Here is a 16,099-nt window from a genome sequence, read left to right as displayed (position 1 = left end):
AAAAAAAAAAAAAAACAAAAAACAAACAAAGGAGAGTTAGATTTTAAACAACATAGAAATTGTAAGAGAATGAGAATTATTGATAATGGGGGAGAGAAAAGAAGAAGAAGAAGAAGAAGAAGAAGAAGTTGTGCCTAAGAATATATAAAAATACATTGAAAAACATTATATGAGAGAGAGAGAGAATTTTCAATTGTGAGGAACTTAGATTTCTAATTGTTTAGAAATTATAAGAGAAGAAGAATTAACTTGAATGTATGTTTATCCAAAAAAAAAAAAATGTCATATAGTCATTGAACGTAATGTAAGTAAAAAAAAAAAAAAGAAAAGAAAGAAAGAAAGAAAGTAAGTAAACGTGAACGACAATAAGGAAATAGGATAGACATATATGTGTGTGTATATATATATATATATAAGTTATAATCAGCTTAGAAGTTTAAAGTTATCCAAATAAGAAGAAGTTAAACTCAACATTCCTTTATCCAAAAGAGTGATAAAGTCATAGAAGAAAAGTTGATAATAACAACATTATATCTATAAATTTTTGGATTGTAATCAAATTAAGATAGAATTTGAATTGTAATCAAAGTAAGATTTTTATCAACTTAGAAATTATAGGAGAAGAAAAATTATATCTATTTTTTGTTAAAATCTAAAAATATTTCTGCAATATGGTGAAGCCACTTGGCACAACCAAGCGTCTAAGTCCAACTTTTATTATATAGTATATGATATACATATATAGATTATCAATATCAAATTGTAGCAATTAATGCCATTCCATCAGAGATCTGAACAATGGATTTCATGTCTCTTTAGTCTTAGAAAATGTAGATTTTTTTCTTAAATTTTATATCTTGTCCTCAATTTCTGACTTTCAAATCAGAGGTGGTTATATCAAAGGGGACAGAACCAAGCATATTTCACCAAAATTCTTTTATACACATGAACTTTAGAAGAATGGTAAAATTGATATCAAGCAAATATGATCAAGTGAAATTTGGCAGATATATTCACCAAGTCTTTACCAACTGCAACATTTAAGAAAATGGTGAAAAGCAATTGCATGTGTTGCCTTAAAGATCTTCCATGTGTTCTTGTACTCTTTTTCCTTTGCTTAGGTTTTTCCCCCCTAGGTTTTCCTCTGTAAGGTTTAATGAGGCAATCCAAAGGCACTTAAAGGTTTACAAGAATACTGTACTCTTTTTGCTTCACTAATGGTTTTTCCCCATTGGGTTTTTCCTTGGCAAGGTTTTAACGAGGCATATTCTTAATAAGTGGTCATCCAAGGGGGAGTATTGAAAACTAAGATAAGTTTTGTACCACCCCTGTGCCCGAGCCCATTTGGACCTGGAACTCTGACATGGAAATATGGCCCATTAACTTAACTCCTCTCTGCTTGGGAGCCCACCATGAGCCCGCACAAGCTACAGACCTGGGGTTAAGCCTACACAAGCTATAGGCCCAGGTTTTGCCATCTTCCTCTTGCTCAGCAAAGCTTTCTCGAGCATTGAAACGCGTACGTTTATGCATGCAATCCCTCTTTGTTCTGCAATGTCGAAGGGAACGTCGTTTCAGATAACATCCGTAAGAATGAAAACCAAGTTCCAAGCCACTCACGCTGCACCCCACTCTCACCTAACCTCCCACTTATGATCAACGATATTGGACTGCCTGTTGCACTAAACTTAAAGATAATCATAGCCTTTCCACTTAATTCGAGCTATAAATATGAGGAACTTAGGAATGGAAGAGGTTGTTGAGAGTTCACTAAGAGAAAGATAAATAAGAAAGAGGGAGAGAACAAGAGAAAAAGGGGAGAGGGCAAAGGGTAGGGTAATTCAGGCAGTGGAAAAGAGAAAAGTGATCTCATTGGGTCTCAGTGTTGAGAACGACCCAATGTAGGAAATCCAAGCCCATTATACAAATAAGTTGTCGGCCCAAGCGAGTCCCAGCCTAGCCTTGTGAACTCGCTTACGGTGCACACAATTGGCGCTGTCTGTGGGAATCTCTTACAAAGCCGTGGTTCTGTTGAGATTCAAGTGAGAGAATGGCCGGGAGACATTCTGGGAGTGATGCTGAAAGTGGTTTAATGGGATCTTCTCGGGGGTCCTCCTGGCGAGAACGGAGGTAGAAAAGGCGCGAAGATAGGGATCACAAACGGGAGGAAGAAAGGTCTGGCCCCGTGAAGGATTGTTCCAAACACAACAAACGGTATCCGTAGCATCAGGGCATAGATAGCATGATGAAAGAGATGAAGAGCTTGAACGGTTGCGCAGGTTGGTGAGAGATCTGGAGTTGGAAGCAGAGAATCGGCACCGTAGAAGGGACCGAGATGACCGAGAAAGAAGGTCCAATACCGGGGAGAATCGTCAAGAGATGGGATCCAATCAATCTAGATCCAATCACCGCTGAGAACGATCCCATTCACGGGAATCTCGTTGGTAAAGGGAACGTTTGCATTCGCAGGAGTCTCATCGCCGCCAAGATCGTTCGCGGTCATGGGAGTATGCGGACCGAGGCTCGGATTTCCCAAAAGAGCGACGGCCCCATAATGCAGCCATGGACATGATGAGCCGTGTGCTATGGAGAGCTGCAAGGTCTCTGTTTTCGGCTGGCATTAAGCGGGCCCCAATGCCGGGCAGGTTCGTGCGACCTTCGTTCAATTCTTATGACGGGAAAACTGACCCAGTAGAGCACGTTAGTCACTATATCCAAATGATGTCCCTGCATACCCACAATGACGCACTGATGTGTAAGGTTTTTCCCTTGAGTCTTAGCTCTACTACTCTGAGATGGTTCAATGGGTTACAAAAGGGCCCATTCACAACTTCGCCGAGTTGATACAGGAGTTCGGGGTATGGTTTGTGACTTGCAGCAAGGTGCCGCAACTGGTAGACGCATTGCTGTCCATGAAGATGAGGATAGGGGAAACCCTCCGTAGTTATGCTAGCCGGTACTGGGAGCTTTACAATGAAATTGGCGGGGGAAACGAGAAGATCGCTGCGAGAACTTTTAGGATGGGATTGCCCGAGGATTTTGGGTTGAGGGAGTCACTGACTAAAAAGCCTCCTGAGGATATGAGGCAACTGATGAGGCACATTGAGGAGTACAAACGGCTGGAAGATGACCAGTTGCAAAGTGAGGGTAAGACACCAATGATAAATTGTCCTCGGTAGAGTGGATTTCAACTGAGAAATCGGGCGAATTTGAGGATTCAGGCGCTAGAAGCACTAACAGGGGAGGTGAATGTGATGTTTAAGGAGCTAATACACAGAATTATAGACAAGATTAAGCATGAGTCGTATTTCAGGTGGTCGAACAGGATGGGTGGTGACCCCTCTAGGGGAATCAAAACTTGTACTGCACTTATCATAAAGATAAGGGCCACATTACTAATAGTGCCGAGTGTTGAAAGACCATCTCAGGCAGCTAGCCAAAGCTGGATATCTAAAGGAGTTTGTGGCAGACACGGGGGACTAGGGAATAGAACAGGGTGCTCCGTAGAGGGTTAACCCCCTACCACCCCCACTTGGGATAATTGAGGTCATCTACGCACCCCCGAGGAGTGTCGCTGCGGCAAGGAAGAAAGGGGTGATGACTATAGTCCCAGTGGAGGGGGCTTTGGATGCACAGCCACCGGGAAAGAAAGTGAAACGCACCCGGGAACCTATCGCTTTCAGTGATAGAGATTTGGAGGGAACAGTCTAGCTGCACAACGATGCGTTGGTAGTTACTGCTCGGATAAGCGGTTTCTTCGTATAAAGGGTGATGATAGACCAAGGAAGCGGAGCCGACGTAATGTATCTGGAACTGTTCAGGGGGCTCAAATTGAGGAGTAGATATCTCTCCAAATACAGTACACCTTTGGTCGGTTCGATGGCAAGGTCGTGATACCCGAGGGACAAATCTCTCTACCTGTGAATATGGAAGGTAAAGAGGTGTTGGTAACATTTATAGTAGCAACCTCTTTCTCCCCGAATAACGTGATACTTAGAAGACCATGGATCCACGCAATGGGGGCCATCTCGTCCACCTTGCATGTAAAAATAAAGTTTCCAACCGAGCATAGTATTACTGTGGTAAGGGGAAGCCAGCAGACAATGAGACAGTGTTTGGTCACTATAGCTAACTGGAAGAAGGGGATGGCCGAACAGAAGGATCATGCCGAACAGAAAGATCCGTCGCCAGGCGCCTCATTATAGCAATTATAGGATCCCCAAGGGGAGAAGGGAAGTGGATGTGCCGAGGAGATGATGAAAGTAAGGATACTTCCAGACACTGACAAGTGTTTCCATGTGGGGAAAAGCATGGATGAGCAGGATAGAGTAGAGATGTTGTTACTCCTGATTCAGAATGTGGATGTGTTTGCGTGGAGCCTATACGAGGTACCCGGGGTGGATCCCGAGTTTATCGTCCACAGACTTAGAGTCAACCCCTCGTTCCCTCCTAAGAAATAGAAGCTGAGGAGATCGGCCTGGGAGCATGCCGAGGTAGTAAAAGTAGAAGTCCGAAAGCTAAAGGATGCAGGGGCTATAAGGGAAATCTTCTTCCCGAAATGGTTGGCAAATATCGTGGTAGTGAAGAAGAAGAACGACAAGTGCAGGGTTTGCGTGGACTTTACGGAACTGAACAGGGCGTGCCCAAAGGAACCATTCCACGTGCCAAAGGTCGATCAACTGGTATATGCAACATATGGACATCCGAGGATGAGCTTTTTGGATGCATTTCATGGGTATCATTAGATTACACTGACTCCTGAAGGCCAAGAAAAGACAGCATTCATTACCCCGGAGGCCAATTACCATTACACGGTAATGCCATTTGGATTAAAGAATGTCGGGGCAATGTACCAGCGAATGATGACGAGGATGTTCCGAGACAAGATCGGATGTATAGTTGAAGTAAATATAGATGACATGGTGGTGAAAAGCAGGAAGGTAGCACAAGTTGTGCCTTAATGCTGAGAAATGTGCATTTGATGTAGGGGCGGGAAAATTCCTTGGGTATCTAATCACCAGCCGGGGAATAGAGGTCGACCCCGACCAAATCGAGGCTATAAAAAGACTGATGCCACCGAGCAATTTGAAAGAAGTGCAGGTGCTAACCAGGATGCTAATCGCCCTCAATCGGTTCATATCTAAATTCGTCGATCGTTGCCAACCATTCTATCAACTCATGAAGAAGTGGACAGGATTTTAGTGGAACGAAGAATGTGACAGAGCTTTTCAAGATTTGAAGGATTATTTAGTGTGGGTGCCCCTGCTAACAGCGTCGAAACCAGGTGAGGATTTGTTCATGTACTTGGCAGTGTCCGAACATGCTGTGAGTGCCTTGCTATTGAGGGACCAAGGAATCTAGCAACCTGTGTATTACATCAGCAAGACTCTGGTTGATTCCGAGACAAGATACTTACCACTGGAGAAGCTAGTGTTAGCCCTAATACATGCTACGAGAAAGCTGCCGCACTACGTTCAGGCCCATATGGTTCATGTCTTGACCGAGTATCCCTTGCAATCATTGTTGAAGAGATTTGATTTTACGAGCCGAGTAGCAAAATGAGGGACTCGACTCGGTTCTTTTGACATATGGTACAAACCGTAAAGCTCGGTGAAAGGCCAAGTCCTTGCGGATTTTGTTGCCGAGTTTTCGCCGAAGAACATCGGGGAGATAGTTTTCCATGTGGGGACTCACCCATGGAAGGTATTCGTGGACAAAGCATCGAGCTCTACGGGGGCCGTCGCTGGGATTGTCATTATCACCACAGAGGGGATCCGGTTGGAGCATTCGTATAGGTTGGGTTTCAAAGCCTCTAACAACGATGCGGAGTACGAAGCTTTTCTGGCCAGGCTAAGGGCAGTTTCAAGCTTGGGGGCCCGAGATGTTGAAATCTATTCAGATTCGTGTCTCGTTGTCAATTAAGTGCAGGGAAATTTTGAAGCTCGAGATCCTCGGATGAAAGCATACTTGGAGTAGGTGAAACAAGCTATTGCCAGCTTTCGAGCGGTGAAAGTGATCCAAGTTGCTTGGTCGTAAAATAGACAAGTTGACTCCCTCGCCATGCTGGCATCAATAGTAACCAAGGAGATACCCCGGTTAATCAAAGTGGAGCTCGTTCAAGAGCCAAGCATCAGGGTAGCAAGTGATCCGATAGTCGCAGGAATCAATGTCACAGTAGTTGCAACACTCGGGCCGTGTTGGATGGACCCTATTGTTGACTTCCTAACCAAAGACCGAGTCCCTTCAGATGAGAAGGAAGCCAGCAAGATCCGTAGAATTGCTCCTTGTTATTGGTTATTGGAAGATCGGAAGTTGTATCGGAGATCCTTTTGGGGGCAGTACCTTTTATGCTTACACCCAACTAAAGTGAGTGAACTATTGGCCGAGCTTCATGACGGGGTGTGAGGTAGTCATGTAGGAGGACGATCGTTGGCACACCGAGTAATGACTCAAGGATTTTGGTGGCCTCAAATGCAAAAAGATGCAGCTGAGTATGTGCGCAAGTGTGAGCAGTGTCAGAAACATGCCTCCCTAATCCACCAGTCGGCAGGCCATCTGAACCCTATCAGTAGTCCCTGGCCTTTTGAACAGTGGGGGCTAGACATTCTCGGCCTGTTTTCCCGAGCAACAGGTAATCGAAGATTCGTTTTGGTAGCCGTCGACTATTTCACCAAATGGGCGGAGCTGGAGGCGTTGGCCAATATCAGGGACATGGATGTAAAAAAGTTCATATGGAAGAACATAATCACAAGATTTAGGGTGCCGAACTCTCTAAAATCAGACAATGGGCTGCAATTTGACAGCCGGAACTTTTGTGAATTTTGCGGTGACCTCGGCATCATAAATAGATATTCCACTCCCGTGTATTCCCAGAGTAATGACCAGGCCGAAGCTGTAAATAAAGTAATTGTGAACGGACTGAAGAGAAGGATGGAGGGCGCAAAAGGAAAATGGGTCGAGGAACTCCCCAACGTATTATGGGTGTATCGGACAACCCCTAGAAGATCCACAGGGGAAACCCCATTTTCTCTCACTTACGGAGCTGAAACCATGATACCAACCGAGGTGAGTCTATGTAGTGCACAAGTGATGGGGTTTGATCCTGCCCAGAATGACGAGATGATGGTCGGACGCTTGGATATGTTAGAAGAATGCCGTAATGCGACGACTATAAGGCTAGCAGAATATCAACAAAAACTTGCTTTGAGATACAATCGAGATGTAAAAGTAAGGGAGTTTAGCGTGAGAGATTTGGTCCTGAGAAAGGCCATAGGGAATATGCGAGATACTAATGCCGGGAAATTGGCGCAAACGTGGGAGGGGCCCTACAAGGTCACTGCGGTCCCGGCACCGGGACTTACTATTTGGAAGACCTAGACGAGAGACCATTGTCTCGACCATGGAACGTCCATAATTTGAAGAAGTATTATCACTGATACGCAATACGTTGAGCATAAAGTTAAGTGTGGCATCTTGTACATGTTTGGTTAATAATAGTAATGATGTTTGTTCATGCAGATTTGTATTGTTCTACCATTGACCCTCGGTTCGATCTCTACCATCGAGCATGTGGAAACCTCAAAAATTTATTCTAAGGACAGAAACCCGACCCTCGGTTTGATCCCTATCACCGAGCAGGTGGAAACCTTAAAAAATTATTCTAAGGACAGAAACCTGACTCTCGGTTCGATCTCTATCACCGAGCAGGTGGAAACCTTAAAAATTTATTTTGAGGATAGAAACCTGACCCTCGGTTCGATCCCTATTACCGAGCAGGTGGAAACCTTAAAAATTTATTCTAAGGACAGAAACCTGACCCTCGGTTCGATCCCTATCATCGAGCAGGTGGAAACCTTAAAAGGTTACTCCAAGGACAGAAACTTGCTCCTTGGTTCGATCCCCATCACTGAGCAGGTGGAAACCTAAATTATCCAAAAAGTAGAAACTTGACTCTCGGTTCGATCCCTATCACCGAGCAGGTGGGGACTTCTTAAATTACTTTAAGGACTGAAACCTGCTTCTCGGTTCGATCCCCATCACCGAGTAGGTAAAAACCTCCTAAATTGCTCCAAGGACAGGAACCTGCTTCTCGGTTCGATCCCCATCACCGAGTAGGTAAAAACCTCCTAAATTACTCTAAGGATGAAAACCTGTTTTTCGGCTCGATCCCAATCACCGAGCAAATGTAAATCTTATAAATCAACTAAGGACAAAAATCTGCTTCCAAATTGACACTCTACACTAAGCATGATGAAACCTTAGCCTATATTCCCTAAGGACGGATTCCTGTCCCCGATTCGACAGGCACTACTAGGTAGGATGTGACCCAAAATTGCCGAAAAGAAAGCATACAATAATAAAACAACCATGAGAGTAACTTAAAATAGCGTATGAGATTTAAACAGATGTTCAGTTGCCAAAACTCGGCAACTCGAAGGACTGAAAATAAAGCACAAAAGAAATAAATTGTTCTGTCACCACAACCCGGTGACATAGGCAAACCATATTAAATAAATGCTTAAGAAAAAGAAAAAGAAAGTAATGAAAATCCGGTTCAGCAGTTATCTTCAGGGATCCGCAGTTTGAACGAGAGATACATCCTCAAGAGGCTGCTCGTCAGTAGAAGAAAGTGGTGGATGAATGTTCCTACTGGCTTGATCCCTAGCATGAGGACGGCTGGTAGCCTCCAGGTCGGTTGGCTCTGCGTGAGAATCAATGGCGTTCACCAGTTCCCTTATGCTAGTAGTCTCTTCTTCATTAATAACTAGGGGGGCATCTCGTACAATATCTGGGGGTTTCGGGAAAGGGATTTGACCACAATCCCTTAGAGGAGAATCCTCAAGGAGCCCCATGGCTTGAAGGGCAGCAAACCATCCCTCCTCGAACCCAAGCAAATGAGCTTGACAAATAACCGGCTCCGCGGAATTCTCTACGTCAGCAAACCCTTCTTCGTACCACTTGCTTTCGCAAGCGTCCAGTGCCACCTTCAAATCGGCCACTTCCTCTCCTAAAGCAACGTTCAAACTCTGGGCTTCTCCTAGCTTAAGCTCGGTACCCCCCAGTTGCACCTCTAGCTCCGCAAACTTCCTTTCAGACAGAGCCCTTGCCTTCTCAGCTGAAGCAGCCCTTTCCTCTGCATCCTCGGCAATCTTCAATTTTTCCTTCAACATAGCCTCGGCGACGTCCTTCAGAGCCTTTTCCTGTCCAATGTCCTCGGCAAGCTCCTTCATCCTCCCATCCACAATATGAGATAGTTGCGCGGCCTGACCAAACAATGATCGCGAGTATAAAAAAAAAGAAATGATGAAGTAAAGCAGAATGGTTAACATTATAGTATGCCACTGCAGCCATTGTCCTAGAGATTCCTCTGTCCCTTCGGTAAAGGCATGCACGTCCTCAGGCAGAAGGAGGCCATGCACTAAACTTTGTGCGATACGACCCCCTTACCCTTTGTCCCAAATCCTTACACTGGCATGCGTGGGAAGGGGCTGGCCGTTGAACTCAAAGACGGGCTGCCATGGTGTCGTGACCCGAGAAGTGGATGCCCAGTTCACTCCGGTTTGCACTACCGGCTCCCGGATGACAATTCCCGTGGTTGGACGGGGAGGCGTTCTGGACGATGCATTTCCTGAACTTGTCTGCGTTGGCTCGGTCGTGCGTTGCCTTTTTGGGGCGCGAGCTGTCGGAGCGGGAGGGGGCATAAGATCTTGACCGAGAGGTCGTTGTTGTTGTGCGGCCGACTAGGCGCTCGGAACGAAGCAGTTGATGGTCATGACCTTTATGGTCACCATGGCTTCTGCGTGGTCGGATTCTGTTTCCGAGGAACTGACTGACTCGGAGGCTTCACCCTCGGCGGCCTGCGCAGGTCCCTCGATCCTACCAGGGCCTCGGGTTGAACGGGAGCCTCTTGCTGAACCTGTTCGTGGGCTCGTTCTCGGCGCTTTTGTGACACCTGCTCGGCTGATTCGTCCCGTAGAGGCTGGCGCTCGTCCGAACAAATACACCGAGGCCAAGATAGCGCGCCTCGCCTACAGTGAGTTTTGGGGAAGAGAATTCGCGTGCTGAACATCTATATATGAAAGGAGAGGGCTGTCAACTAACAGAGCCTGACTAAAGGCTTGCCAAGTGGAGTAAATAGGGTCTACACCAAGGATGAGATGCGACGCCTGTAGTTGCCCATCCGAGTGAACAAAAATCTCTGACCTGAGTACAAAATTCAGGTCCCGAACATGTACTACCCTAAGATCCGGTTTGAACTTTTTACTATTTGCATGAAAGTAATGCAAACTGGTTAGTAATCATTCAGTTGGACTAAAACCAAAGAAAGTTAAACAAAGGCGCTTGATACCGACCAACATCGCGCGGTGAAAATGCGCAGAGGAGCTCCTCAGCAAACCAATTGCCACTCACCCGCACAAAATCTCCAGCCGAATTTCTGTTCGAATCAGGTAGGCACGAAATAAGCCTTACCCTTGTGTCCCTAGTTTTCAAGTAATAATCCGAATTGATGTTCCACACAAACTATACATAAAATTAATGTCGTGATGATTCAGTTGCAACCCGTACAATTGATTTAACCTACTTACACAACTCACTAGCTGATAAAAATTAGGGGGGAGTTGGTGGGCAAAGACTGTAAAACCTAAGGGTACCTAAGATCAGGGGGTCAACAGGGAACCTAAGCCCACCCTCTAGAATAGCCATCAGGGGAAAGAAAACTGTATTTGCCCGCGGCGCCTTTGAATGTCAATATCACCCACATGACAGTAGGCGATATCGACGTCCTTAGGGATGTTGTAGGTAGCCCTGAAATTGGCCAAAGTATCCGTAGAAAGGAGATGAGAAAAGCCCATTTTCTAAGCAAGGGTTTTGCAAAGAGCGAAAAGACAACGATTACTGTAGAAAAGAGTAAAATGGAACAAACAAGAAGAAAAGGAGAGGGAACTTACTGTGGGCTCTAAGGAGGAAGTGTGTTCTGGGAGGAAGATGGACCACGAAAGCTATATGCTTGGCAGAATGGAGTTTTGGAGGATGAAGAATGCAAAAGTAAGGGAATGGTCACAGGTAATTATTTATAAGGGTGAAGAGAGGGATAGGTGGCAGTAAATACATCCATTGGCGGGAAGCCTCACGAATTGTCACCCAACTGCCACGCGTGTGATGCCTCGGTTCACGAACCGTCAGACCATAATGATGGCTGAACCATCAGCCAAGTTTAACATGCCTTTTAGAGGCACATTAATACATTCAACCGCCAGAAATTTTACCGTTTTGGATTCCCGGGTGATCACTGCCTCTGGGTTCCTTGATTCATCCTCGAGTATAGGGGACAAATCAAGGGGGACTAATGTACCACCCCTGTGCCCGAGCCCATTTGGACCTGGAACTCTGACATGGAAATAGGCCCATTAACTTAACTCCTCTTTGCTTGGGAGCCCACCATGAGCCCGCACAAGCTATAGGCCCGGGTTTGAGCCCACACAAGCTACAGGCCCAGGTTCCGCCATCTTCCTCTTGCTTGGCAACGCTTTCCCGAGCATTGAAGAGCGTACGTTTATGCAAGCAATCCCTCTTTGTTCGGCAATGCCGAAGGGAACGTCATTTTCGAGAACATCCGTAAGAATGAAAACCAAGTTCCAAGGCCACTCACATTGCACCCCACTCTCACCTAACCTCCCACTTATGATCAACGATATTGGACCGCCTGTTGCACTAAACCTAAAGATAATCATAGCCTCTCCACTTAATTCGAGCTATAAATATGGGGAACTTAGGAATGGAAGAGGTTGTTGAGAGTTCACTAAGAGAAAGATAAATAAGAAAGAGGGAGAGAACAAGAGAAAAAAAGGGGAGAGGGCAAAGGGTAGGGTAATTCAGGCAATGGAAAAGAGAAAAGTGATCTCATTGGGTTTCAGTGTTGAGAACAACTTAGTGTAGGAAATTCAAGCCCACTATACAAATAAGTTGTCGGCCCAAGCGAGTCCCAGCCTAGCCTTGTGATCTTGCTTACGGTGCGCACAAGTTTGCTAGTTGGATTTTATTGTGGTGATAAGATGCTAGCTGGATTTTGATAAGTTGTGGCCTTTAACAAGCTATGTAATTACTGCAACATTTTCCAATCAAATATTCTACTTTATCTGTTACTCTTCAGGCCTACAGACTTTACTTGACTATATATATAGTATGTAGTTGTAAAGAATAGATACACATATTGTATAAAAAGGAAAAGAACCACTTGTACTTTAGAAAATATAAAGTGGATGACCACTTATATATAAAATCCTACATACAGTTACTCTAGTCTTTACTGCTTTCCCTTTTTATTTTATAGTAATCACTACCTTTAAACTATCTTCTAGTTTACTGTCAATAAATATCAAATATTTGGAGACCAACAACAAATAGTGTAAAGCCAAACATGACAAAAGTTATTTTTGTATTTATTTGACATTATCTTTATTAATTTTTGTTTGTGTTTTACGAAAATAATAATAGATTTTCTGAATGACAAACTAAATTTAAACCTGAATATTTAAATAAGTGAACTTTAACGTATGTACCAATAAATTCAAACTATTACAGTTACATTAAGCTATAGAGTATAGAAATACCAACTCACTAATAAGTATTTCTTATTTTTATTAATCCTAGGACATATAAACATAAACATAAACATAAACATAATATTAACCAGAAACATATCCTTCAAATTTAATAATGATAAATGATTTTTTTGTTCATTATTTATATGTGTATCCATTAGCTAGTAAATATACATAATTTGTCTTTTAAAACAATTCGGTGCATTGCGTAGGTTAGCAACTAGTTAAAACATATTTCGAAAAATCAAAATCTACTTAATAATTGATGTGCATGAAATATATACAATAAAATATTCACATATCTACATATTTGGCCTTACTTTTATGTTTTTTTGTGACTGATTATATAATATCTTTGTGTTGTAGATAACAAGGGCTTTACATGCAAAGTGGGGCTAGGCCAATTGAATCAAGCCAACTTACATCCAGTCAGGCATGAATATTAAATTTAAGTCCAATTGGAGTAAGGAATCAAATGAAATTTGCACCAAATCCAAGTCCAATTCGGATTAGGATTCCAGCCTGCGCATTAGTTAGTATTTTGGCATAACTTTCGGCTCAGATGTCCAATCGAGATGATTCAAGTTGGGCTGAAACGTTAACTTAAAGGGCTACAACTTTTTAGTTTACCAGGAGCCCGAATTCTGAAGTTAAATGGGCCAAAATAGTCGGTTAAATGAAGCCTAAAAATCTGGGATTTTTTCCAAACGGGAATTCAACTTGTAATAGGATTCCTTAACCTATTTAAAGGCTTTTTAGGGCAAAATTCAGGGAGGCTAGTGCTAGGGCTGAGATGCAAAACAGAAAATTGGAGCAAGAGGCAGTGCCGCATGTGGCTTCTCTGTAGCTTTTCTCCATGATAGCATTGCGACTATTTCTTTCTCTTTTTTATTTGTCTAGTTTAATGTTTAGTATTTTATTCTTTTGTTTTATTTCAATTACTATGAGTAGCTAAACTTATAATTAAGGTTGAGGATGAAACCTTGTTAAGGATTATCAGTAATATTTATGTGATTTGATTTTTCTCACAATAGTTGTTCTTTAATGATTTAAATTGTTCTTGCTTCATATCAATTGACTAAGATGAGATTCTAGATATGAGTTCAATCATGTTTTTCTCATGATTTAGGATTTGTCTTAATTAATTGAATGCTTGGTTTATTAATTCTTGATTATAAAATTGGATATCGTTTGTGATTTGTCTGTCAATGGATACAATTTATGATTTGATTTTTAGAATTGGATATATCTTGTGATTTGTTTGGCTACGGATACAATTGATGATTTGATTTTATACTTAAGAAGCGAAGAAGAACATGCTTTTGATTTTTAAAATAAGTATTTTAATGAGAATATTTTCCATGGTAACAAGATTGATTTCTAGATTATCATGTAGTGAGTTGGGTAAAATTAATGATCATAAATATATGCTGATATGACTTACAAGGTGGATTCCAAAACCTTAATTCCTTTCACTTGATTATTTACATCTTTTTATTGCTTTATATCTTTTGCTTAGTTTAACTTTTTGCTTAATTTTATTATTTGCTTAGTTTATTTAATTTCAAAACAACCGATTTTTATTAAACTAGATTAGGATTAATTTGGTTAAGATTTGATTTAATTTTCCTACGTTCATTCAAGTCCCTGTGGGTTCGACCTCGTTCTTGTCAAACTATACTTCGGTACGGTTCGTACACTTGCGAGTACTTTAAAATTTCACAACAACAATAAACATGAATCTTAAAATATGATTAAAAAATATATATGTTTTTTATGCTCATACCAACACATTTAAAATTCGGTCTAATTGTATCAATACTCATTAAACTAAAATTTTAGTAAAATAAATGATTTTATGGAGAAATTTACATTTTGAGCAAAGTGGAGCATGTTAAACCAGTAATTAGATGAATTTTGCAATATATACATATATGTATGTATATATATCATAGTTTGATCCACAAAAGGGTTTGCAACCAAATATACGGGATAACTTATCACCGTTTCCATTGTACAGCTGATAGACAATTCCTCTTGAAAGTTGAGAGAACCAAAAGTACACGAGCGTGCTAGTTAATAGGCACAGTGCTACTCGTAGAGATTAGTAACAAGATGTTAGCTCCTAAGCCTTTTATGAACACCAGACATATGATGTCACAAGCAAGTCTGAGATTTGTGAAATGGTATTTCCATTTTGTCCTTGCATTAATATTTGCATCCTAAAAAAATTGACAAATTTCAATCTTGATATTTGCTGAATGATTAGAAGTAGGGAGGTCTTGTTGATAAGGTGCCTAATTTTGGTGTCTCCATAAGCTAATTTCAATCTTTTGATTAGTTCAACTTTGCCTTTCCTTCTGTTCTCCCTGTTGTATTCCCTTAGTGGTTCTCCGTTTGTCATTTGTTGCTTTAAAATCAAATCGTTCGACAATTTCGTCCACCTCCCCAATTGATGACCCTTAGCTTATTTCTTATTAAAACATATTCCGAAACATCAACATATACTTAACAATAAACATGAATCTTAAAATATGATTACAATATTTTTTTACGCTCATTATATATGTGCGTGTGTATATATATATATATATATGTATGAGTTTGGTTTACCTCTAGTACATTTTTAATTGGATATGTCCTTTTGTTTTAAATATATAATAACAAGTGATAGTGAGTTTTAATTCTCACATTTTATTTAGTTAATGGGTGACGTGATAGTTTCTCATTAAAATAAAAAGGGGTTTCCTTAAAAAAGTACTAGAAGTAAGCCAAACCCTATATATGTTGGGTAAAATTTAACAACATGTTTAAAATTCAGTCTAATTGTATTAATACTCCGTAAACTAAAATTTAGTAAATTATAAGATTTTGCGGAGCAATTTACATTTGGGCAAAGTGGAGTATATTAAACTAGTAATTAGTTGACTTTTGCCCTATATATCATATTTTGGTCCACAAAAAGGTTTGTAATCAAATATTTGGGGCAACTTATCTTCATTTCCATTTAGAGTAAAAAATATTAATACACGAAAATGCTAATCTACATTTTTAGCAATAACTATGATGATTTATAAACTCGTAAAAAGGGTAATCACCATTTCTGTCAGCATGCAACACTCTTTTTGGGTTGAGGGCATTCGGACTTTAAATATTGTAAGGGATTGTATTAATTATAACTAGCATGTAACCCATGAATATGCATGAATGCATTTAAAATTAAACACGAATTTTATTATAAAAATATAAATAATTAGTCAAATTATTTTTTTGAAAAAGTTAACATAATTAGTCACATATTAAAATTCTTACCTAAATCTAATACTACATATGATCATTTTTTTTCTTCTAATTTTTAATAAAATTGAAGACGTGGTAATCATTGTTGTGTGGTGATTGTTATTGAGCACATGTGATTGGTTTTTTTTTTTTTAATTATAAATTTTATAATTCATTAATATTAGATTCTTAGTTTTTTGCAATCATTAATTCACTTG

At 41.2% G+C, this 16,099-nt stretch overlaps 1 protein-coding gene across 1 annotated transcript; it reads left to right on the top strand.

The window, feature by feature from the left end:
* Positions 1–2,568: 2,568 nt before the first annotated feature.
* LOC136067856 (uncharacterized) lies at positions 2,569–3,179 on the top strand. Its single transcript, XM_065774213.1, has 2 exons — positions 2,569–2,700; positions 2,781–3,179. Exons 1-2 carry the CDS (start codon positions 2,569–2,571, stop codon positions 3,177–3,179), a joined length of 531 nt encoding a protein of 176 aa, XP_065630285.1.
* Positions 3,180–16,099: the final 12,920 nt, after the last annotated feature.

The sequence above is a fragment of the Quercus suber genome, unplaced genomic scaffold (genome assembly GCF_002906115.3).
Source record: "Quercus suber isolate HL8 unplaced genomic scaffold, Cork oak 2.0 scaffold_88, whole genome shotgun sequence".
NCBI classification, from domain to species: Eukaryota; Viridiplantae; Streptophyta; class Magnoliopsida; order Fagales; family Fagaceae; genus Quercus; species Quercus suber.
This window is presented reverse-complemented; position numbering and strand designations above follow the sequence as displayed.